The 26,158-nt window shown below is 40.4% G+C and overlaps 3 protein-coding genes across 3 annotated transcripts in view; all 3 read left to right on the top strand.

The window, feature by feature from the left end:
- The window catches only part of chst3b (carbohydrate (chondroitin 6) sulfotransferase 3b), a 303,775-nt gene that overhangs the window by 250,227 nt on the left and 27,390 nt on the right, over positions 1-26,158 (top strand). The gene's annotated exons all lie outside the window — the stretch shown is intronic.
- The window catches only part of zgc:92749 (elongation of very long chain fatty acids protein), a 238,241-nt gene that overhangs the window by 185,112 nt on the left and 26,971 nt on the right, over positions 1-26,158 (top strand). The window lies entirely within an intron of this gene.
- The window catches only part of cpxm2 (carboxypeptidase X (M14 family), member 2), a 76,287-nt gene that overhangs the window by 34,251 nt on the left and 15,878 nt on the right, over positions 1-26,158 (top strand). The window contains exons 4-8 of the mRNA XM_049464869.1: positions 1,474-1,613; positions 12,074-12,158; positions 16,530-16,680; positions 17,020-17,108; positions 25,838-25,961. Of these exons, the coding sequence (XP_049320826.1) occupies positions 1,474-1,613; positions 12,074-12,158; positions 16,530-16,680; positions 17,020-17,108; positions 25,838-25,961 (589 nt within the window). The remainder of the gene's footprint in view (positions 1-1,473; positions 1,614-12,073; positions 12,159-16,529; positions 16,681-17,019; positions 17,109-25,837; positions 25,962-26,158) is intronic.

Raw genomic sequence — 26,158 nt, 5'->3', positions numbered from 1 at the left:
TTCAACTCAGTTTCAAGACTTAAATGTTACACAGAGTAAATAAGTGAACTGAACTTCAGTCAATCCTTTCTTTTAGTAAACTTTACTTCATTTCTGCATACAATATTACCTAATTACAATTACTTCATTTATACAATATTACTCAAATAATGTATGATCCATAATATATTATAATTCCTGAAATTTAAATATTTTTGGTCAAACCACACATATTATACTGTATACTAAACATGACATCCATGTGTTGAGACAGTGAGACTTGGTCTGTTTACAAAATAAATCGTTGAGATTATGTAAATATTCTAATGTGTTTTAACTAAAAATATAAAAATTTGAGTAATATTGTATAAATTAAGTAATTGTAATTAGGTAATATTGTATGCAGTATTAAGTAAAGTTTACTAAAAGAAAGGATTGAAGCAAAAATAAATTGAGTAAAGTTTACTAAAAGAAAGGATTGACTGAAGTTCAGTTCACTTATTTACTCTGTATAACAAATGTGTATTGAAAACGAGTGATGAGTAAAATAAAAAAAAATGATGAGTAAAATTTCTCTTAAAAAAGTTTTCTGCATTTGCTTTTTTTAAGTAAATTTAATTTCATATAAATTTAAGTAACTTCAACTCGGTTTCAAGACTTAAATGTTACATAGAGTAAATAAGTGAACTGAACTTCAGTCAATCCTTTCTTTTAGTAACCTTTACTTAATTTATTTTTGCTGAATCAATCCTTTCTTTTAGTAAAAATAATGTATTATGTGCCATCCATGTGTTGAGACAGTGTAATATGTGTGTTTTAACTAAAAATATTTACATTTCAGGAATTATAATATATTATGTATCATAAATTATTTGAGTAATATTGTATAAATGAAGTAATTGTAATTAGGTAATATTGTATGCAGAAACGAAGTAAAGTTTACTAAAAGAAAGGATTGACTGAAGTTCAGTTCACTTATTTACTCTGTGTAACATTTAAGTCTTAAAACTGTTGAAACAGAGATGAAGTTACTTAAATTTATCTGAAAAATTAAATTTACTTAAAATAAGCATATGCAGAAAGTTGCGAAACTTTTTTTAAGTATATTTTTATTTATTTTTTTTTTTTCAGTGTACCTTGAGTTGACCCTACTGTCAAATATACTCGTGTTATGTGAGCTATGTGAGCTTTTCAGGTGCAGTTTAACCTGATTATTATTTAGTAGCCCGATAACTGTCATACCTATGAACAAATGTGGTATTTGCTGCTCCATGCTGAGCTGTTTTCACACTGAGCGCCGTGTGTGCAGCGTTCTCTGCTCACTGCTGCGGCTGTGCAACTGTTCTTAAAATGTAAAGAGAGTAAGAAGTTCAGATTATTGTGTGTTAATGTGAGAAATAGAAAAAGTGGTCTGAAAAATGATTATTTATAGATTATAGATTTATAGATTATACATTTATTATTTGACACTTCTGGTATTTGCTGTGTGAACAGGCTGGTCTGTATGAGGATGATCTGTATGATGGGGGCTGGTGTGCTGGCAGGATTGACCCCCTGCAGTGGTTCGAGGTGGACGCCAGGAGACTGACCAAATTCACCGGGGTCATCACCCAGGGCCGAAGCTCACTGTGGTCGTGAGTACACACACACACACACACACACACACACCCTATAATACTATAAAACTACTATTGTGACCCATGACTTTTGCCATGCGAAAGGTTTTGCGAAACTTTCCTTTACATTGTTCTGATCGAGGTTGGGTTGTTAATAATCGTTTATTAATCAAAGCCATGGAAAAATATTTAGAGGTGCACAGCGGCTCTCCACAAACTTTATAGCTTTACAGCACCTCAATTAAAAAGTGAACACATAGTGCCCTATCGTACACCCTGTCCATTGCTATCTTACACCCCGTCAACAGTCTATTTTAAAACTCTTTGCGCCCACGTCGTTAAAATAGTTTTGGAGTTTAGAGTATATCTACGCCTATGGTCGTGGTGGTCTGGAAGTGAGGGGTGTTCAGGTAAACATCTGGCGTGTTTCTATCTTGGCGAGGGGAAACACACCTTCACAGCATGATACGGGCAGGTCAGTGTCCTCTGCTGAGACACATAAAAGCATAAAACCCTCCTGTTATGTTCATCTGTCAGGAACAGCAATGGTGTTCCTGGGTCAATTTGACCCGGTGCATGTTTAATTATCCAATTAATATCCAAAATTATAATTTAATTTAATTTAATATCAATTTTAGTGCAACAGTGTTCCTTAACGTGATTTGGTTTAATCAGGAGAATCACTCATTTAAAAAAAAAAAAAAAAAAGACACGTTTAAACGTTTTAATTTTTTTTAATACTTTATTACTTTTGAAAGACCAACATATTAGACATAATAGCTGTACATAACATTAAAAACAACAATTAAAAATAACATTGAATTTTGTTTTAGTTTTTGTTTATTGCAGGGGGTTATATGTTGATTACACTAATTAAGCCAAAGAGAAGAAGTTTTATACTAAAAAAAAAATACTTTTAACTATTTTTTCTAGATTTTTAAACGGGTCAATTTGAGAATGACAACTGGCACACTGATTGGTTTATTTCACGTCAGGCTGAAACACACTCACTATTAATTAAGAGAATTAGTACACACCTTTTGCAGGTTTCGAGCGTATTTTTTGTGCCCTCACAACATCAGAGACTGTGCAATAATGGTGTGCTATGCATCGCTAAAATATGGCCCATACTGTTCTATACTGATTAATACTCATTTAGAGACTCAGGGAATTCTGGACTTTTTTTTGAAGATTAGCTCTTCATCTGTGCTCATCTCTTTAGTCTGTATGATGTGGGTGCTGAGGGTCTGTACTAGTAGTCTCTGGATTGTCTGTAGACCAGAACGTCAAGCTGGAAGAAATTATCGCACTTTGATTTGTGTTGTTTTGCTGAAAACACTACAAAATATGTGGTGAGCTTTGATTGGATGAGCTCTGGAAGTCTGTAACTCCAGGCTTGATTAGTCGATGTTTACAGCAGCATTCCTCGCTCTCCGCTGTGCCGGCAGGGGTCTGGCAGCACCACACAACAATCAGGAGGAGCGTGGTGAGTGTTAGTCAGGCAGGATGCTGTACAGTACAGTGTCTAACGCTCTGTAAATATAAAATATATTTATACATTATACTGTCTACTACTACAGATTCACATCAGCAGATTAAAGCTCCATACTGCTTGATGGAAATGGGAGGAGGCTGTCTTGTGGTTCTGTCAGAGGTGTGTTGGGGTGTAAAGAAACTATGCTGGGTGTTAGGTGTGTGTTGGGTTATATTGAGGCTATGTTGGGGTGTATTGGGATTGTGTTGGTTGTTGTTTTAGGGGTTGTAACGAGGGACCAGACGGGAGGCGGACGTAAAAGCGGGTAAGACCGACGAATTTATTAAATAACAAATAAACACAGATAAGGAATAAACAAGGAGATATAAATACATAAACAAACAGGGAAACAAATCAAGAACTAAATCTAGACAGATAATAACTAAACAGGGCTGGGGATAAATACGTAAATAATATACAAAATAAACAAAGAAACAAACAGGAAATAAACGTAATTAGAAATAACGTGACCGACAATAAACAAGAGCGAGTAAATAGAAAGCCGTGACGTGACAGACAACGGGGGAAGGTGCAAAGACCGACAGCAAACATAGACTAACAGGTACTATTTATACTAACATGAAACACTGAACACCTGGGGAAGGGGCGGAGCTACAAATTAGACACACGTGATGGAAAATTACAGGAGACACACACTAGGAAACGGGGAAAACGCAGGGGAACAGAGCGAGGCCGTGACAGGGGTATGTTGAGGCTGTGTCAGGGTTGTGTTGGGGTGTTTTTGGACTTGGTTGGGGGTATTTTGTGGCTGTGTTTGAGGGGTGTTGGAACTGTTTTAGGGATATGTTTCACGATATGTGGGGTTGTGTTGAGGGTACAGTATGTTAGGGCTGCGCTGGAGTGTTGGAGCTGTGTTTAGATGTGCTGGGGCTGTGTTGGAGTGTGTTGAGGCTGTGTTGGGGTGTTTTTGGGCTTGGTGGGTCATATGTTGGGGCTGTCTTGGAGGGGTGTTGGAACTGTGTTAGGGATATGTTTCATGATATGTATGGGTTGTGTTGAGGGTACAGTTTGTAAGGGCTGTGCTGGTGTGTTGGAGCTGTGTTTAGATGTGCTGGGGCTGTGTTGAGGCGTGTGTTGGAGTGTGTTGAGGCTGTGTTGGGGTGTTTTTGGGCTTGGGGATTTTTTGGGGCTGTTTTGGAGGGGTATTGGAACTGTGTTAGGGATATGTTTCACGCTATGTTGGAGCTGTGTTGGGGTACAGTATGTAAGGCTGTGCTAGAGCTGTGTTGGTTTGTGTTAGGAATGTGCTGGGGAATATTGAGGCTATGTTGGGGTGTATTTGGATTGTGTTGGTTGTCGTTTTGGGGGTATGTTGGAAGTGTATTGGGGCTGTGTTGAGATGTGCTGGGGCAATGTTGGGATATAAGGGATGTGTTTGGCTGTGCTGAGTTACATTGGAGCTGTGTTTGGAATTTTAAGAGTCTGTGTTTAGTGTGTTGGTGTATGTTGATGGTCTGTTGGGGCTGTGTGGTTGTAAAAAGACTGTATTGGAGGTAAGTTGGGATGTAACGGGGCTGTACTGGCACTGTGTTGGTGCTGTGTTTGGACTGTATTGGTAGTATGTTGGGGATGTGTTGGGCTATGTTGGGGGTGTGTTGGACCTGTATTGAGGCTGTCACAAGGATGTGTTGAGGCTATGTTGGTGGTCTGTTGGGGCTGTGAAATGATTGTAAAAAAACTTGTGTTGGACATAAATTTGGGTGTGAATGGGCTGTGTCGGTGCTGTGTTTGGAGCTGTATTGAGGCAGTGACCAGGATTTGTTGGAACTATGTTGGTGGACAGTTGGGGCTGTGTAATGGTTGTGAAGAGGCTGTGTTGGAGGTAAGTTAGGGTGTAACAGGGCTGTGTTGGCGATGTGTTTGGACTGTATTGATGGTATGTTGTGGATTTGTTGGGCTGCGTTGGTGGTATGGTGGAGCTGTATTAAGGCAGTGACCAGGATTTGTTGGAGCTATGTTGGTGTATTGTTGGGGCTGTGTAATGGTTGTGAAGAGGCTATGTTGGAGGTAAGTTGGAATGTGACAGGGCTGTGTTGGCACTGTGTTTGGACTGTATTGGGGGTATGTTGGGGATTTTTTTGGGCTGTGTTAGGGGGTATGTTGGAGCTGTATTGAGGCAGTGATGAGGATTTGTTGGAGCTATGTTGGTGTATTGTTGGGGCTGTGTAATGGTTGTGAAGAGGCTATGTTGGAGGTAAGTTGGAATGTGACAGGGCTGTGTTGGCGCTGTGTTTGGACTGTATTGGGGGTATGTTGGGGATTTTTTTGGGCTGTGTTAGGGGGTATGTTGGAGCTGTATTGAGGCAGTGATGAGGATTTGTTGGAACTATGTTGGTGGACGGTTGGGGCTGTTTAATGGTTGTGAAGAGGCTGTGCTGGAGGTAAGTTGGAGTGTGACGGGGCTGTGATGCTGCTGTGTTTGGGCTGTATTGGGGGGTAAGTATACAGTATATAGACAGGTAAGCAGAGCAGTTATGGAGTGTGTCTGATGCTGTGTAAATATGAAATATTTATGCATTATGATATTCCGCTACGAGATGCTCCTGTGATTAGATTAAAGCTTCATTTTTGATGGATGAATGCTGGGATCTCCTGGCATTCCCTCCGAGCTCCTCTACATCACCTCATTTCACTAACAAGCTCCCGTTCATTCAGATGGTTTGAAGGCTCATCAGTGAAGATGCATGGCGGTGTGGAGGACAAGATAATAGACCTGCAAACTCGGGGACCGCTGAGAGGGGTGGAACCAAGGTGCCCTTGTCCTTAGTGAGTCAGAGAAGAAGTCAGTGTCCAGCTTTTAGTACTCGTCTACAGTCTGTATCTGTCAGAGTATTTACTAATTTTTTTTTTCTACTTTTTTTTTGGCTTAAAATAGTGTTAAGTTTAATAATCTTTTAAAGAATAATTGATCATTTATATGTCATTTATAAAAGTCAATATATAATTTATATAACTGCAATGCCAATTCCAAAAAAGTTGGGATCTAGAGTGCCCTCTAAAAGTATTAAAACAGTGAAGTCAGTCCCTTTATTTTCACTGTAGACTGAAAACTTTTAGGACATTAAAAGATCAACATTTCAGCTTTTATTTCCAGATAATTACATCTGGATTTCATACACTGTTTAGAAGATAGCACCTTCTGTCTGAACCCACGCATTTTTCTTGTGAGCAAAAGTATTGGGTTTTGTTGCCCAGGTGTTTCCTTATACATTAATTATTAAAACAATAAAAAGTGCTGAATGTCTACACTCTGTTTCAGATTTGGGTTTTACCTGTGTAGACTAAGCATTAATAGTTAGAGGAGTGACCAAAATGAAAACCAGAGAGCTGTATATGGGTGAAAAACAAGCAACTGTGAAGCTGAGAGAGCCATTGCTGAAATATTGTTCATAGCCAGAACAACTGTGTGGAATCTCCTAAAGAAGAAAGTCATCACTGGTGTACTAGGTAACAGATGGTGAACAGGTAGATTAAGGAAAACTACAGCAGTTGATTACAGAAACTAAGACTGGGCGATATATCGAGTTTTTAAGAAATATCGATACATTTATATATGAGTTTTGAGATGAGACAGTATTGTTTTATATCAATATAGTCTGCGTTACGCTGCAGTTATCCAGCAGTTTGCCTTTCTCTTCTCCCAAAACTTCACACTGCCCTGCCCCTTATCCCTCACAAAACTCCCCCCTTTACCACCGCTTCACCCGCATAAATGCAGGCAGAGACAGCATGAAGACGGATACAGGGACGAAAGAAGCTAACGAAGAGGGACTGGATAGTACAAAGAAAAATAAAGGCTCAATTGTTTGGAGATGGTTCAGATTTAAAGTGTCAGATGTGTCAAAAAACTAAACAGAAATACAAGGCTACGATTTAATGTTGCAAGTTCGTTTGGAGAGCTTGTGTGAGCTTTTAGTATTATGAGTTTTAGGTGTAGAGGTGGGTAAACTAGGTTCAAAAGTAAAAATCCATCCCAGGATTTCGCTCTAATTGCCTGGCTGGCTCTGGAACTAATTCAACCTAATTCCTGGGACAGATTTTTCATTTCTGGACCTGGATTACCACCTTTAGCTACGTGGGAGTTTGGGTCATCCTTAAAGAACCATTCTAGGTTCCAAGCTGGCTAAAGAGATCGTTGAGAGTAGGTAACACTGAAGCAAAAGCTGCTACTTTATCCTCTTAACGTGCCGTGGCCCACCCGCGGGCCAGAAAAATGTCATAATTAATATCTGTCTGTGTTTATGAATAATTATAGGCTCACTAGAACCTAGTGATTACTAGGTCACACACACCCAACCCCTACCAGCGCTTACCTCTCCCTGCTGGCTTTAAAATCGCTCCAAATGAGTAAATCCATCAATCCATTCGCCAGTAATCCTCATTTATGTCCAAACAATTTTTTTGAATGTTTGGCTGAGTTTACAGCCTAGTAATGCACATGCGCAGAATCATCGGAGTCTTCTCTGAATCAACTCTGTCGGCCAATCGGGTGCCGCGTTATGAGAAGAGAGATGTGGAAAGGGGCAAAGCCATAGAGTGCCTTTTTGTTATCACCTTATGGGAATAAAAATATCGAGATATATATCGTATTTTGGCCCATATCGCCAAGCCCTAACAGAAACATTGTGAGTTCTGAATATAATGACCCATAAACAACTGATAGTGACATCAGCAACAACTTTCAGAGGGCAAGAGTAAAGGTACCACAATCTACTGTTGACAGAAGACTTCTGAAACAATAGTCCAGAGGCTTCACCAGAAGATTAAAAAAAACACTATTAGCAAGATGACTAGAAAGTCCAGGCTGTAATTAGACAAGAAGTACCGAGAAAAGCCTGTGGATTGATTAAGGACTGATGAGACAATGATTAAAACTACATTCTAGAAGAGTCCAAAAATTGATAATCCAGAGAAGATGGGATCTGAGGGTTTGAGCCATATTGTCTTTATTGTGTTTTTGGCTTCTGTGAGGAACTCTAAATGTCTCAGAGTTTAGGAACTGAAACCCACCGATAGTTCTGGGATGCTGGGGCTGATCTGTAATTGCAGCGGCTGTTTGACGGTAATTGAGCTCAGGCAGCGACTCGCCATCCTGAACCCGCAACACATTCTCACTACATCACCCCCCCGCCCCCTTTACCCATCACCCCCTCCAACACTTCAATCTGTTCAATCTGTTCATCGTTCCTTCGTGACAAGCAAACAATCTCACTGATCAGTCCTGCTAATTACTTCCTCGCACACCAGATGCTTCCAGTATCAGTTTCCTGCTCAAATACAGCTCGGCTTGTGACTAGGTGTTGGGAAAGTTCGTCAAAATTTCGTCACATTTTTCTCCATCATGCCCAAAAGCCTGTATATATTAATTATCTAATATATACAGAAAAGCAGAAATGTCATTTTAATAAATTGCCTGCCAAATCTACACTGTCCATCAGCCAGACACCATCAGCTTCAAGCACACTGGCGTCATAAAGAAGATACCTGGACTGCTACAAACTGGAACCGTATTGTCTTTATTGACAATCTGGGGATTCATCAAATAGTCTTAAATAGTCTGTCACTCCTAGTAGTGAAACGAGGGACACTAACAGTTCAGCAATGTGTGCAGAACATCCTGCACCCACATGTCTTGCCTCTCACTGCAGGACCATTTTAAGGCCCCAAGCTAAATGGACCCCCAAAAAAAGAAAAGTTCTTTGACTACCAAGCAGGTAACTAGCTAACATAACCAATATATTTTGTTGCTAGCCTACCATTTACTAAATATACCATTCGTACAAGACATGAAGGCCTAATTTACCCAATATAACTTATCACTTAGCAAAACCTTGTTTTTTATTTCGTCCTCCTTTGTTCTCTCTTCTTTCTTTTCTGGTTTCCTGATAGTGGGAGGAGCCCCTTTGAGAGCATTCTGATAACAAAGTCTCTGTACTTTACTGCATTAAGTATAACAGAGTTTAAATGGGCTTACAAACAGTTCCGCAAACAGTTTGTCATTGAATTCAATTCATAACCAGATGAAATACTGGCTCGGGGTCCTAGACAATTGATTGGTTTGCTTGCCTCGTTGCAACAGGCCTGCTCTCATGGCAGGGCTTCCACTCGAGTTGAGCTTGACCTAGTGGAGCTTAACTTAGTCATATTGCAGGCTGCAAGTAGGTTCCAGCGGCCTAAGACGATGTCACTATGATCCGAGGACTGACGATGTTCAAGTCCCAGCTCATGCTGCTTGCCATCAGCAGCCGGAGTCCGAGAGAGCACAATTGGCAATGCTCTCTCTTGGGTGGGTAGATGTTGCAACAGGCCTGCTCTCATGGCAGGGCTTCCAGTCAACAGGATAACACTCACCCACACACAACAAGATGCTCAAACAGATTGCAAGACTTGGCAACCTTGGGAATGTTTGGTCACCAGATTTAGCAGCAATCAAGCTGCTAATTTATAGGACCAGCTTGGATTACAGCTTTAGCAATCTATCTATGAGTGTGGAGCAGGATCTACATGCCTAGCTGCAATATCAGTGGGTAAATGTGATGCAGGATGCCATATGGAACCTCTATGCCTCCATGACCAATCAAATCTCATACTGTATCCAGGCTAGAGGTGCCCAACAGTGTACTATGTATATACAGATGTGCTGCATAACTGCATCAATCCTGCCCAAATTATAGTATATTAAAATGTGATCTTTTTTTGCTGTTAGAACACGAAAGGGGTTTCTAATAAAGAATCCTGTCCATAGTTTCTAAAACTCTGTATCTCCTGGTTCAGACGCACAGCTGTTTCTGAGCAGGCCATTGTGTAGAACATAAAATCCATTCAACAAAGGCAAGAACACAGTTCTGTCCTCCTGCATTTCCAGCTTCCCTAAATAATAGAAGAACTGCTGCTGTCTTTCCGCGGACAGTGATAACAGGACGACTTTATCAGCTGGGGACTGGACAGCTAGGGAGATTAGCATTAGCATGTGGCATTACAACTGTCAGACGTGAAAAAAGCCTTTGTGACAGCAGTATGTATTGAGTTGGGTCTTTGAAAGTGCATCCACCAGGCTGTCGGAGGCTAAGTTGAGCCTGACTTAGTTGAACGCAACTTAGTGGTACTGGGGACTCAAAGTAGTAACGCCCAAAAAGCAACCATTATTAATTAAGAGAATTAGTACATGCCTTTTCTGCATTTTAGCTGCACAAAGCTTACTTTTCCTGTTGTTACGATAGAAAGACACATTGATAAAGTCCTAAATCAAGCTTCACAGTGCACAGTTCACGGCTTGAATATAGATCGCAAAAATCTGACCTGAAGTGTAACCTCGGGGTATGGTTTGGGAAAGCCAGCATCTGTACAAGTTGTGAGGTGTTATCTTGTGAGTAAGTTTATTTAGACACTAGCTAACGTGCTCAAGGCAAGGCCAGGATAATTCGTAGAAGTTGGAGTGAGGTCTGAAGTTGTAGTGGGTGCAGATGGAGGGGACTTTCCTTTTCTGAAGTTGTGTGTCGTGAGTGTTGGGTACTTGGTTACAAGGAATATATCATACAGTAGAAAGGCATTATTACCACCCAGAGTAGACAGCACAGTGCAGTGGGAGGTAATGATGATCACCACTGGTTTTTGGCTAGAACTGGCTGTGTAAACAGAGAATCACATCTATATTCAATGCAGGAGACTCCACACACACATGTCCCAAAGGTCAGTGAAAGGTTCTTCAGGTTCCAAAACATGGCAAAAGTCATGGGACATCAAAGTAGTCTAATAACCTTTAGCGTGTGAGCCTTTGTAGAAACTCTAGAAATCTATAAATTCCGGATATCTTATGCCATTTATAAAAGATGACAGGTCCAGGAAATGAGGACATGTGGTCACCCATGTGGTCACCCCATGTTACCCAGAATGCATCAGTGCTTATTTTGGGCTGTTTCTGAAGTGCGGAGTCATCTCTGAATCATCCAGGAAGAGTCGCTCAGCCTGGCACTCGGCTCTGATCTCCTGCCAGTGCTGTGCCTGTTTGTGGCACAGCTCAGCTGGCATGTGTGGGCTGAGTTGAGTAGAACACACTCTTTTCGTTAGTGCAGTGTGTGTGTGTGTGTATGTGTGTGTGTGTTTATGTTCTGAGTTACAAGATGCGTTAACGAAGTCCCACGCCTTGCCCTCTGTGGGCCGGGGGATGCTGTTGTGTCTGAAGATACCTGAATTTTGCATTTGCAGCGTGGGCGTTTGTGATTGCCACTTGACTGAGAGTTGCTGCTGTTTTTTTATTTATATATTTCGTTATTTTTTGCTTTTTTTTTTTCTTTGGAATTCTTCGGAAGTTGCAGAGTCTGCTGTTGTGGGATTCTGCTTTAAGCTGGAGTTGAACTCTGAGTCTTTGATTCATAGTTGATACAAGAGTTTTGCCTCGATTTCTAAGCGGAAAGAAGTCAAACTAAAGCCCTATCCAGACATGATTACTTTCTCTGGGGTTCCTGGAGTAATTTTCTCTTTGGTTAAGGGTCCCCTGTAATTTTATGCCCGTCCGGATTGACCATATATGTGTTTTTCTCAGACATATCAACTATTTTTCACTGAACTCGGTAGTCCTCCGTTAATTTTAGTCCTGTCCGGATCCACAGGTCTGAGCTTCGTCACCTCACGTTTAATAAAATAGCTATTTATCCACTGGCACGCACCGTAATTACACTTTGGGCACGCGTTTCCATGGAGATCCACGTAAACACAACAGCGAGTGGAAGTGGAGGAGCTCCTGAACGCGATGTCATGTGACCGAGAAAGCCAAAAAGCTCACTGGTTCTCCTGTTTGTCACTGTATGTCAGGACTCCCTTGGGGGGTCACAACCCCCAGGTTAAGAACTACTGCTTTCTGTTCACCTCAGTGCTTCTCAGGTTGAGATTTGGTCTGAATGATTTCCTGTTTTTGATTTTGCAGGAGTGACTGGGTGACGTCTTACAGAGTGCAGTTCAGCAATGACTCCCACACCTGGCTGACGCTTAAGAACGGCTCTAGAGACCTGGTGAGCCACCCTGATACACGGCAACACACTCAGACTACACTACTGCAGCACTCTACAGTACCAGTCAAAACATCAAAAAAATATTTTCTTTATTTATTTCTTTATTTATTTTACATTGTAAATTAATTCTCAAGACATAAAAAAAAGAATTACGGAACACATTACGTAATAAATAAAAAAACCTGATCAATTGAGATGGGTCTTTGAGCTGGAGCTTCACAGCGTGAAGGAAAAGCAGCAACTATTGTTCAGCACCTCCAGGAACTCCTTCCTTCAAGACGCTGAGAAAATACCAAGAGGGTGCAGATCTCCTTTAGTCCTCAAAGCTAAATGTGGATGGTGAAAGTATTAAACTTTAATAGTCTGATTTTTTTACAGAATAATTCTGCATAAGTTCCTGTATAGCTTTAACATAGTCTTCAATATAACATTTACCATGAAAAAAATCATAAAAACTAAACAACAAAGACTCCAATTCCCAGCATGCACTCACACCGGACTTCCCTGCCTCTGCTGATTATGTGATGCTATGGCGTTCCTGCTCCCCCAGTTACTGATTGTTTGCACCCGGTCTGTCTTGTATAAGTACCCCTCTGTTTTCACTGTCCCTCACGAGTATTTTTCGTCTATCGATTCTTGCCTTGCCCTTTTTAATGTTTGTTTCCATTGTTTTCATAGTATTTTTTTGTATTTTTGAATATTCCTTTACCTTGCCCCTTAACTGCTGGATTTTCTGCATATGACCTTTTTTTGTCACGTGCCACTGTGTCTCACAAACTCTCCGTCATACTAATTAGTCTCGTTGTTCGCACCTGTGTTGCCCTGTATAAATACCCCTCATTTCCTGTTCTCTGTGACCCCAATATTGAATCTAGTTTCTAACTCTTCTACCTCCTCTCTGCCTTTCGTGTATGACCTCTGTCTGTTTCTTTACTAACCTTGTAGGTGGTGCTTACCACTTACTATCTGGTTCCCACCACTTAGTATGTGGTGCACACCACTTGGCATGTGGTGCCCACCACTCAGTATGTTGTGCATACCACTTTTTTTGCCCAAAACATACATCATGTCCCTTCAGGGGCTCCATAGTATTCAGACATTAAATATTTTGAATCAATAAACTGCCCAGACAGTAATCAAAAGCTCTAGCAATAGATCAGTTCTACAGCTGCTGAGGTCACTGAGGTCACATGACTGCTGGACTGGGCATCAGTCTGAGAGCGTCTGATTGGATGGCGCTTACTCTGGCGCTGGGTGGTGTGGTGTGCGTTCTATAACTGTTTTATTGAATAAGTGTCAGCTCTCAGACTGAATTACTGCTGTAAATGTAGTGTTAAAGAATGTGTGTCCTTGGCATTAGCGGGATAATGCTGCTGCTCCTCCTGAGGAAATAAAACGGCGAGGGGTCGGCTGTTTTTCACGTCAGAGCCCTGCTCGAACAGTAGCGACCTGGAAATAAAGAACAGAGAGAAGGACTGAAAGATTCATCATAGCGCTGGTTTTCCGCTTAAGAGCTAAAGTGTTGAATGATCCGCTCCATCGTGAGTTCCCATGCTGGTTTTAATGGGTGTTGACAGTAAAGGATGAGGGTTTTCGTAACACAACTGGAAACGTACTACAGCTTCCACACTGGAGCCAGCACTCTCCAACACTGCAACTGAAAAAATGACCCCAAAAAGTCGCTATTTGTGTCCAAATTTAAGATTTAACTCTCTTGGGTGTGGCAACCTTGTGCTCCTCTACCTTCCATTTAAGGATGCCCTACAGATGCTCAATAGGAACTAGGTCTTTACCGTCAGTTTCTTTAGCAAGATAGTGGTCATCTTCAAGGTGGGGTTGTTATTTGTTGGAATTTTGCCCTCTGTCCCAGTTTACATGTAACAGTTAATAAACACGGAATGTATCCAGAGTCTCTTTGTAACACGTTGGAGGCAGCATGCAAATGCAGGTCTTGTTTATTTTCCACATCTGGAGTAATAAACAAAGAACAAATGCTAAGGAAGTAAAACAAATAATATGGCTACTAAAACAAAGACTATAAAACAAAGTATTAACCTTAAGACTAATAAACAAACAAGCAAAAAAAAGCAAACAGGAAACATAAACTAAAGAAAACAAACCAGAAACTAAATGTACAAAAAAGCTCACATAAAGACAGAGGGTCAAACACAAAAAGCACGGCAGAAAACAAAGGAGCACATAGGGTATTTAAGCACAGGCACAGACAAGGGACACCTGTGGAAGTAACGAGGGGGCGGGGTTACAAAAGAGAGACAGAAGGGTAAGGGTGGTACGAAGGCAGAGAAAAGACCAAAAACAAACACTAAGGAAGTAAAACAAACACTAAGGCTACAGAAACAAAGACCATAAAACAAAGTATTAACAATAAGACTAATAAACAAACAAGCAAAATAAGCATAAACAAGAAATATAAACTAAAGAAAACAAACCAGAAGCCAAACGTACAAAAAACCTGCAGGATTGAGGATCAAACAAAGAGAAATCAAACAAAACACTAAGTCTACTAAGACAGGGTAAAAAAAAAAAAAACAGAAGCTAAAGCTCACATAAAGACAGAGGGTCAAACACAAAAAAGAAGCATGGCAAAGAACAATGGAGCACATGGGGTATTAATGAACAGGCACAGACAAGGGACACCTGTGGAAGTAACGAGGGGGCGGGGTTACAGCCATCTGAAGCACGTGGGGCACATGGGGAGGAAAACAAAAGGAGGGAGGGGGAAGGAACAAGCTAAGGTCCTTCACAGATACAAGCTAAGGTGTGACACCCTTAAATTATTCACTCTTTGTTTCACTGTATGCTAAATTCAAAAAAGTTCATTTTATTTCTCATTAATGTACACTTAGCACCCCATCTTGACAGTGATGATTAATAAGGTTTAGGTTTGGAGACATGCTTGGCCAGTCTATCACATATATATTTAGTCAGGAAGTGGTCATCTTGGATGTGTTTGGGGTCATTATCATGTTGGAATTCTTTATATACATTTACAGTATATAATCTTCCTGTTATTGTAAATATTTTAGTGTGTGGACTTGAGTCTCTTATCAAGCCCTGGCCCACCGGCGGTGTTTATGAATAATTATAGGTTCAATATAGACACCCATTAAGCCATTTTAAAGCTTAGAATCTCTGCTTTTCTAGGGCGAAATACGCCTTACTTATGAAAATTATGAATCATAATTTTCATATTTACGTTTTTCGTACATCCATATTTGATCGAATGCGGACATGTTATACACCATTCGAACCGTCTGCCCCTCCGGATTACGGAACTGCAAACAGTTTTACTTTTACCTCCAGTGCTTCCCCCACACTCTTACCTTCAAAATGCCTCAAAACTTAAGACAATCCTTCAATCCAGTCGCCAGTAATCCTCATTTATATCCAACCAGTGCTCCACGAGTTTCCGCATACCTAATGAATCAGCAGACCCTCACAGACGCGACAATATGCAAATGAGCTCTGTCAGCCAATCAGATGCCGAGTTCTGCGAGCTGAAAGGGAAGGTGGGGGCGAGTTACCACAGACTCTGACTGCCAGAGAGTTCCCACAGGGCAGGCAGAGCTCTGTTAAAGACACAACGCGCATTTATGTTTCTATAAGGCGTATAACATACAGAAACAGCATATTTACTGCAAAATGAATTATAAAATTGGTAGTTTTTATTCTTATAAAGTTTCCAGTCCTTTGGAGAAAGAAAAGGGCCATACCAGGTTCAGAGCTCTACAATATGAAAACAGTGAAATTGAGCAGTTTATAATTTTATATGATGATTGTAAACACTTTAAAGCAAAATGTAGAGCTGCCAAAACAATTCAGCAATATAAATATTTCATTTTATGTGCCTGAAAATAAAAAATAAAAATAGAAAATCTGAAAAGCACCTAAACATTTCCTGGTTTTTACCATATTTTGGCCATTGCATGTTCAATTGAATAATTAAAGTGCCTTAAATGAATTTTGTAAAGGCTTCTAAGTAATATTATTCTTACAATTGCCTCTGAATTATTTAATATTAGAGTGAAAAGCCTTCAAATTTGACTATGTAATTTCAGGTGGAAATTGGTAAAAATAGGCTTTGAGCTTAAGAGGTTAGAGAGCTTGCACTCTTCCACCTTCCGTTTGAGGATGCCCCACAGATGCTTAATAGGGTTTAGGTATGGAGACATGCTTGGCCAGACCAACAACTTATTACCAAAATACACAATTATAATATCAAACATTCCTCTCAAAAACTGGATACAGCAGGAAAAAAGTCTACACTGGAGGTAAACAGCATGTTCCTGACATTAGGATGATAACGTGTGTTTATTTGTTGTCGTGTCTATTTGTTGTTTGTCTCAGTAGCTGTTTATTGGCAATAAGGAGAAGGAGATCCCGGTGCTGAACACCTTCCCTAAACCCGTGGTCGCTCGCTACATCCGAATTAACCCTCGCTCCTGGTTCAGCAGCGGCAGCATCTGCATGAGGGTGGAGATACTGGGATGCCCCATGCCTGGTAAGAAGATAATAGACAAAATATAAAGGGGAAGACGGATGGTCACAAGCCATCATACGAAGCTAAACTGCTTGAATTTTTGCACCAGGAGTGGCATAAGGTCATCCAAAAGCAGCGTGAAAGACTGGTGGAGAGCATGCAAAGCTGTGGTTGAAAATCAAAGTTATTCCACCAAATATTGATTTCTGAACTTTATATATAGTTCTAGTAGAGCTAGAATAAATAGAACTAGTAAAAATGGATATGAAGACTTGTGAATCATCATAGTGTAAATTTACTGTGTTGATGCTGTAAAGTGATGTGGTGCTTTCAGTGATAAATAATGGCTGTTTTTCACAGATCCCAACAATTACTACCACAGACGGAACGAGATCACCACCACAGACAACCTGGACTTCAAACATCACACCTACAAGGAGATGAGGCAGGTAAAGAACCATCTATCTATCTCTCTGTCTGTCAGTCTGTATATCTATCTATCTATCTATCTATCTATCTATCTACTACAGTGGTGTTTGCACCCTTCATGATTTCTTTTTCTTTTATTTTTGGATGTTTCAGATCATCAAACAAATTGAAATATTAGTCAAAGACAACACAAGAAAACACAAAAAGCTGTTTTTAAAAGAAGGTTAAAATGTTCAGGTTTATCACAGTCCAATTTCTCTAGCTGCACCCAGTCCTGATTAATACCACACCTGTTCTCAATCAAGAAATCACTTAAATAGTAGGGAAAAAAAACGAAATAGACCAAAAGATACTTAAAAGCTAGACATCATACCAATATCCAAAGAAATGTAGGAATAAATGAGAAAGAAAGTGATTGAGAAATATCTGTCTGGAAAACATTTATGAAGCCATTCTTGAAGCCAGTTTTGGAACTTCAGAGACCCACAGTGAGAGCCTTTAAAAGCTTTAAAACCTTTATAAAGAACATTAAAGCTCGTCTCAATTTTGCCAGAAAACATCTTGATGATCCCCAAGACTTTTGAAAACTACAATGTGGACTGACGAGACAAAAAGTTTTGGAAGCCTTTTGGAAGGTGTGTGTCCCTTTACAGCTGATGTAACATTTCAGAAAAAGAACTACAGTATACCTACAGTAAAACATGGTGGTGGTAGTGTGATGGTCTGGGGCTGTTTTGCCCCTTCAGGGCCTGGAAGACTTGCTGTGATAAATGAAAACCATGAATTCCGCTGTCCTAAAAGAAAAAATCCTAAAAGAGATTTACCTAAACACGTATTTGTTGGTTACCTCAAGCTGAAACAAACTTGGGTTCTGCAGCAGGACAATGATCCAAAACACCTCTGAATGAATGAAGAAAAAGAAAGTGAAGACTTTTTCACATTGGGCCATGTAGCCTTGCATTTTTATTTCTCCCTAATAATAAAAACCTTTTACTTAAAAATACTTTTTTCTTGTAACTGTAGATAGATGGGATACGTATGCATCTAAGGGTTAAAAAGGTCATTATCAAACATAAACAGTGTAAAATTCATTTGGAAATCAGTTTCATGCCAATTTTGTATCAGAATTTTGATCAGTCATTACAGAGAGAAGACAGCATTTTGCTTCACTGGAATATTTGTAATTCAGGTCTGAAAGGGTTAAAGTATACCTGAAGGTTCTCATTAGGAAACCTTTTGCACATACACATACAGTGTAGGCATCATTTCCCAGCCTTCCCGTACGAAGTGTCTCCACAATTCATCTGGACGCGAAGTCGCCCTTGTGTAGGCTACCACGTCCATTCTACTCGGCTTCTCTCTGAAGGTCGTTCTCCGTCAGAACCTCTGGTGCTAGCTCTAATACCATGGCCTCACTGGGTGGCTGCCGTGGTTTGCAAGGTGGGAGGTGCTGTGAATAACAATCCGGCGTGATGGTGATGAAATGCAGAAGTGAATGTTTGTGCGATCTCCTAAACCCTCGGCCATAAAGCTCCACGGCTCGCCCTCTCCTGAATACTAAAGCACCTGGCAGCAGCACTGTACGTCCCCACCACAGCCCTCCATCACCCGCTCGTCCCAGTCCGCGGTGATCGGTGGAATGTGGATAATTATTATAGAGAGCTCGGAGAAGTATTGGAAAGTGCTTTGACTTTCCCCACAGCGACCTTCACAGTCATTAGCATGGAGTTCCTGCTGTAGGAGCTGGATGGGGTCCTCACACTTTTAAACTCTAGCACAGCAGACAGTAAATTTGGACTAATTGAGCGTACGTTTTATGACGGGGAACTTTTACACCACCACGGTGGATGGCTCCTGTTAGCAGTGCTCTCCGTGACATTTGTGAATATATATAACGCATGGTTTAAGCTCTGCAGGTTCTTCTGGGAAATCGCTTCTTCTGGAGAGAGAAGAACGAGAGCGAGTCCTTTTAGAGTTCAGGCGAAGCTGAGAAATTAAGCACTCTATATGCACGGGAAAGCCGTACGTATCCTTGACTCGGCAGGCTGACCCCAACGTCCAAACTGGTGCTGTAACCCTCCTTCTCTCTCTCTTTCTCTCTCTTTCTGAGAGTGGAAAACTCTTATCTGCTCTGGACTCTAAATAAAAGAGGCTGCCGCAGGGCTCGGCTGGGGAAGCTCTCCAATATAGAAATGGAATGTGGCCAAAGTAAGCGAGCTGAAGGCAGTTTGATCCTGTCTGATTGCTGTATTGTACTGTACTGTACTGTACTGTAGAGTCTACAGAGCTCCAATCAAGCCCTGAATATAACTGTAGGCTACCCACAATCAGTGCACTCAAAAATATAGGTCGATTTTAGAACTTGAAGCCACACAAGTGTCATAAGATCGTTGGGGATAATTGGAATAGCTGGAGGCTAAAAGGAGGCTCTACTATCCCATTAGGAGCCTCTACAGGTCCTTTACACTCGTCCTTTACACCCTACGAGTGCTTTACACTCGTAGGTTGTTTAAGCTGGTGTCCCAACTAGTCCCAAAGAAGTGCTGCTGGTGGATTTGATGGAGACATTTCTAGGAAACCCATGATGTGTGTGGGTGAGCATTATCCTGCTGAAACCCATCCCAAACTCTGTGTACTCTACCAATCCAAAAAAAGCACTTCTGTTAAGTTAGTCGTACCATTTCAGAATTAGAAAAAGTGTGTTATCTTGTAAATTTGCTATGCAATGTTTTTGTAATTTTGTTTCCTAAATGTAATTTTGTTTCTTTTTCTTTTGTGCCCTTATTGGTTACAGTATATAACAAACTGAGGGCCATCATAATCATCTTACTCCACCAAGAGTCTATTTTCACACTTTCTTCCTGCGTCTGTTAAAAATACCAAGGTGCGTGTGAAAATATCTACATTAATGGGCATTGTGGTCTGGAAGTCAAGTTTGTTTACGTAGATTTTTGCCACGTTGCTATCTTGACAATGGAAAACACAGGCGCACCGCTGACTGATAACAACCTAGACAGATATCAACTGCCAGACATTCATTGCGATCAGTGCATAAAACCCATAGCGAGTGCCCATTGGCAGCTGTGCAAACTTTTACATTAACAATAAAAATATTATTAAATAAAATCTCAATGCTGTTCCTTTAAATTACCTTGTTGCACACCTTTACAGCACGAATGAGCAAGTCAGTATCCTTTGCTGAGAAGAGTCCAGGTAGCTGCGCCATTAAAATAGCAATCCGCCAAAGTCAGTGTGCACCTGAATGTTAAAGGTAATGACAGGTGAAATGCTGACTGGTTTTTTGAACGTTACACTCAAAACTCACCCATGAATAATTAATAGGATTAATACATGCTTTTGTGCATTTTGAGACATGCACTGTGTACTTTTCCCGTCGTTACGATAGCAAAGACACACTGACACTAAAGCCCTAAATCAAGCTGCATGTTGTGCGGTCGATGGCTCATCTATATATCCCTAAAATAGGACCCTGAGTGTAATATTAAATATTTTAAATTTACTGTGCTTTAAAACATCAGATTGTTTCTTCTATCCTAAAGGCTGTTGATTAGCCTGCTAAACTATTAATAAAGTGACTTTGCTCGTCCGCCCGCCGGGTCAGGAGAGACAGATCAGGAATCATATGATTCTATGAGCCATTCGGATAGCTACCTTATTGTGACATCACAAAAAGGAAACCTGCATAGAACCAACCTTATGCCACCTCTCATCCCGCAACACCCACCAGAGCCCGGCATTGCGCTCATTTTGCTTGAGACCTCAGACAGTAAACAGTATAATAAGCCGGCAGACTTTGTCTGAGGGAGGGATCTGTACCTACTGTATGTGGCTGGCGTGGTCAGCAACAGTTAATTTAAAGAAAAGTGACAGAGTGACAATGGCTCATTCTGGAAGGGACCAAAAAGATTAAGAACAGAGCCGACGAGATCTCTCCTTTATGTGAGTGAACATGTTTTGTATAGCCCATTGACCTATTCTAATTTGTGTAAAAAGAGGTCTAATACAGTTGCAAGGAAAAAGGTTCACCAAAGTGAACCTTTGCAATTATTTGGATTTCTGCATAAATTGGTCATTAAATGTGTTCTGATCTTCACCTAAGTCACAACAATAGACAAACACAGTATGTTTAAACTAAATGGTACATACCTTTTGTGCATTTTAAGTCACGCAAGATGTACTTTTCCCGTCGTTATGATAGCAAAGACACACAGACACACTCTAAATTTAAACTGTATGGTGTGTGGTTGATGGCTCGCCTATAGACCCCTAAAATAGGACACTGAGTGTAATATTAAATCTATTTACTGTGCTTTAAAACATCAGAATATTTACTAAACCTATTTTTTCCACCCTTGCCCTAAAACCAGGCTGTTGATTAGCCTGCTAAACTATTAATAAAGTGACTTTGCCCATCTACCCGCCGGGTCAGGAGAGACAGATCAGTGAGAATGATGTACAGTGCAGGAATCAGAGTTCAACCCCAGCTTCAAACTGAGCTTATTACACTCCTCCTCCCTGCACTGTGATAAATTACCATACACACAGCTGGCACAGCCAATAAACACAGCCGCCAATCTATAATTAATGATGCGGGCTGATTTAACAGCGTGCCATGTTGTTTCCCAGCATGCCCAGCTTTAGCTCCAGCAGATGTTGGGTTTCCAGGTTTGATCAGTACGGCTTTAGTGGAGAACACAGGTAGCAGATGTTACATTTATTCTATCCAGTGTTGCCACTGTGATTCCTCATGTGATTGGAGGGAAATTAAGCCACACCGTCTTAATGAAAGTGACTCAAGCCTCTGCTTCTGATTTCTTGTCATCTACAGTGGCTTGCAAAAGTATTTAACCCCCAAAATATTTTTCAATGTTTTGTTTCCTCAAAATAACAGAAAACTTCAGTGTGCATAACTATTTACCCCCCTAAAGCTCAGGACTGTGAACTACACAGCAAAGACTCTAATTCCCAGCATGCACTTGCACCAGACTTCCCTGACTCTGCTGATCTTGTGACACTATGGCGTTCCCGCTCCCCCAGTTACTGATTGTTTGCACCTGATCTGTTTTATATAAATACCCTATGTTTTTTCTCTCCGTCACTCAGTATTGAACCAAGTTATCTAGCTCTTCTACAATGCATTTCTTTTGTTTGTTGCCTTTGTTACCGACTTGTTTTTGTTTTGGACTACCAATTTTTGCCTTGCCCTCTTTATTGTCTATTTCTGTTGCCGTTCTATTTTTGTATTTTGACTATTCTTTTAGACCCTTTGTAAATAAGCTGTCTGTTTGGTATCTGCTTGTGTCTGTCGTGTGCCTGGCATGTGTGACAGATATGCTGATGTGTCTTTTAATTTATTTATTACTATTTTTTATTCATTATGTGTTTGTATTTCTAAATTCCTGTGACTCCTAAAGCGATCAGAGAGAAGTTAAGCCACACTGTCTTCATAAAAGTGACTCAAGTCTCTGCTTCTGCTTTCTTGTCATCTACAGTGGCTTGCAAATGTAAAAAGCAAAAGCAAGTCGCTTCAGATAAGTCTCTATGAGCTTTACAGATCTTGCCACAGGAATTTTTCTTGCCACACAGAATTCTTCTATGAGCCATTTGGATGGCTCCCTTATTGTGCCGTCACAAAAAGAAAAACTACATAGAACCAACCTGGTACCACCCCTCACCTGTCAACCCCCACCAGAGTCCCACCCACTAGATTAGTTGAAGAAACTGCATTTCGATCATTTTGCTTGAGACTTCAGACAGTAAACGGCAGGATTAGCCAGCAGACTTTGTCTGAGGGAGGGATCTGTACCTACTTTATGTGGCAAGTCAGCAGATGGGGGAGATGTACTTGTACAGATGCCCTTAAATGGCTGAAAGGGTAAGAATAGAGCTGGTGAGGGAGCTGGGACCTGACATGAAGTATTCTAATATGGAATGAAGCATTGGTCCACATAATCCAGGTACATTTTCATTAGCCACTTGGTATTTGCTGAGATTGTACTGGGATGGTTAAGATAAAAGTCCAGGGCTTAAGTTAATTCCCAGTCCAGCACTGGTAGGTAGTGTTATCCAAAGTTGTAGGAACATCTTAAAGCTAGAGCTGATAGAATTGGTCTTTTGATCAACCTCTTACTGCAGAAGCGCCCTCTAGCGGGCCTGCCGTAGCACTACTTTAACTACCTGCATGCAAATTAACAGCCATCTACATGAAACCAGTCGCCAGAAATCTCCAACTGAAAATAGCCTGTTTTTTCACATTGTTTACATGGGGAACATGCCTCCCCAACAAAATAGCCTAATAAAATATTATTAGTATGTAAAATAACATCAAATACTTTATTCGCCTGCTAACTTCTCCTCAGAAACATGCGTTTATTTTCAGCGCAACCGGAACGTAATATTCTCAAGCTCCTAGCGACCACACAATGTCATGTTTTCACGTGAATACAAAGCTAAGGATGTCTTCTTCTAGATTTTGTGGTTTTTATTGGTCCACAAACCACTATTTTTCTTGAGTGATCGTCTTTTGAACCAATAACGTGAGCGCTGGATCACGTTGGTGTTCAGGGGTGTCCAATCAAATCAGGTCACAGCCTTTCTCCAGCGTCACAAAAGTGATTGACACCTATTTCAAATAATAGTCCACCCTCAGACGAAAACACTGATTTGTAATTTGCCCTGATTGGTCTCTTCTGCATTTGATGTTCTCAAACGGAACCTGAATAATGGAAATTAAAGACTGGAAGTGAATTATTGTTTAGTTCCAAGTGTCTACTTCAGTTTAAGCCCTGAATGGTCTCTGTGTTGTATGTAAAACTTAAGATAGCCAATGTTATAGCGTAGCAGTGCAAATCCCATGAAAATGGGGTTAAAAATCTTGCCATTGTCCTTAATATTAATGCTGAATTCCATTTACACTTGGATATCGGAATTTTCTAGTTCTAGGCGAGACATTTTAGCCCGGAATGCTCCCACCTACTCCATGATGGCTGGATGCCCAACATACTGTATAGTGTGTTTTTGGAAATGTTTTCAAATAGTGAATAATTATCGGAATGTTTATCTGGAATGCCATCAACTCCAGTGGGATTTCATTCCATGTTCCGCATCCAGTATTCGAGTTAAATTGAACGCAGTGTGATTAAAAGCAGATTTATTTTTTTCATTGAGAGCTATCAGGAACTGTAAAGCTGTACTGTGCTGGAAGCACCTGGAAAGTGTGATGTATGCTGGTGTTTCTCCTGCACTGATTACTGTAACTCCCTCTATTTGGGTCTCGGTCAGTCGACCCTGTCTCGCCTGAAGCCCGTCCAAAACCCAGCGCTCAGGCTTTTAACTGGTACCAGATACTAAAGCGAAAGTATGTCAGACCCTGGCCTCGCTCTACTGATCACCAGTAATCAGATCCAGTTTCATAGTTTACTGTTTGTTTTAAATCAGTTTCAATCGCTCCAAATTCCACTTCTGATCTTCTTCGCCAGTTTTCCACTTCCAGGGTTTTCTTTAAACCGGTTGCTGTTATCAATTCTGTGGTCTTGGCTGAGATTAAAATTCAACATCAATCATTTTCCTGGCGAAACTTCCAAAATTATGGAACTGTTTGCCTTTCTATATAAGATTATCTACAATTGGAGTCGTTTCCAAATCCAGTTTTAAACATCGGAAACATTTTAAACGTTTCTTTTCAGCTATTTGAGTTTTTTAAGGTCTTGTATATACAGTGTGTGATATATTGCTGATGTGTCTTATGTATATTTATTTATGTATTACTTTTTTATTAATTTTGGTATTGCAAAATTAATTTGACTTTGAACTGTGTTTCTAGTAATGAATTACTCAACTTCCTTCACTATCAATAAAGCATATATCCATAAATCCATCAGTCATCATCTTACCTTTTATCCTTGCATCCATTTATCCATCCATCCCTTCAGTCACCTATCCATCCATCCATCCATCCATACCTTACTTATCCATCCACCTTCTGTTCATTCCATCGTCTGCTCATCCATCCATCCATCCATCCATTCATTCATTGTTGTGTCCATCTCTCCATCCACTCAGCTATCCATCCATCTTTCTGTTTCTTCATTCATCACTCCATCTATCCCTCCATATAAAGCTTCACTAAATAACAAAAGGGCAGCACAAAAAACACAACATCCCAAAATAATGGTCAAGCAGTCCAGGGTCATACAAAGTGAAAGCTAAAGTGAAATATAAAACACAAAAGCGGGTTGGTAACAAAGCAATCAATAGAATAGAATAGAATAGGCGAGGCATGAGAAAGGTCGGCGACAAAATGGATTGATAATAGAAGACAAAACAAGAAAACTCATTGTTTGAGAGCTAGAAAACTAGATGCAATACTCAACACACAGTGAGGAAGTGAGGGGTATTTATACACACGAAAACAGGTGTGAGCAATCAGTAGCTGGGTGAATGTCGTAGCAGGCTCACTCTGGGAACTGGAGTTCCAAACTGGTATACTGAGAGCTTCAGTGTCAGCGATTGAATACTTATCACAGTCTCTACTGTGTTTACATGTTTAAAAAAGGTTTCTATTCTAAAACACTAAAAAATAATGTTTAAAATCTGCATAAATATGAAATGTATTAAAAATAAGAGAGAACGTGCATGTGTAGGACTGAGGACTGATATTCTGTGTGATGTGATGGATGTAATGCTGGCTGTAACGGTCACTCTGTATTTAATCTTATTTTAATTACAGTTAATGAAGGTGGTTAATGACATGTGTCCGAACATCACCCGAATCTACAACATCGGTAAGAGCTACAGCGGCCAGAAGCTCTACGCCATCGAGATCTCGGATAACCCAGGGGAGCATGAGCTGGGTAAGATATTAATGAACATAAAATTACTCTAGTGAGTAGTGCAAGTTTATGCACACCAATTAGCATGATGCTAACTCTGTGTCATACTTACATTTTTCAGATGACCAAACAAACTTTAATAACAGACCAATATACCCTGAATAAATATAAAAAGCACGTTTTAAATGATAATTTACTTTATCAAGAGAAACCAAATT

Source organism: Astyanax mexicanus, chromosome 15 (genome assembly GCF_023375975.1).
Source record: "Astyanax mexicanus isolate ESR-SI-001 chromosome 15, AstMex3_surface, whole genome shotgun sequence".
Lineage (NCBI taxonomy): Eukaryota > Metazoa > Chordata > Actinopteri > Characiformes > Acestrorhamphidae > Astyanax > Astyanax mexicanus.
Note: the sequence above shows the minus strand (reverse complement) of the source record. Positions and strands in the feature narration are given on the sequence as shown.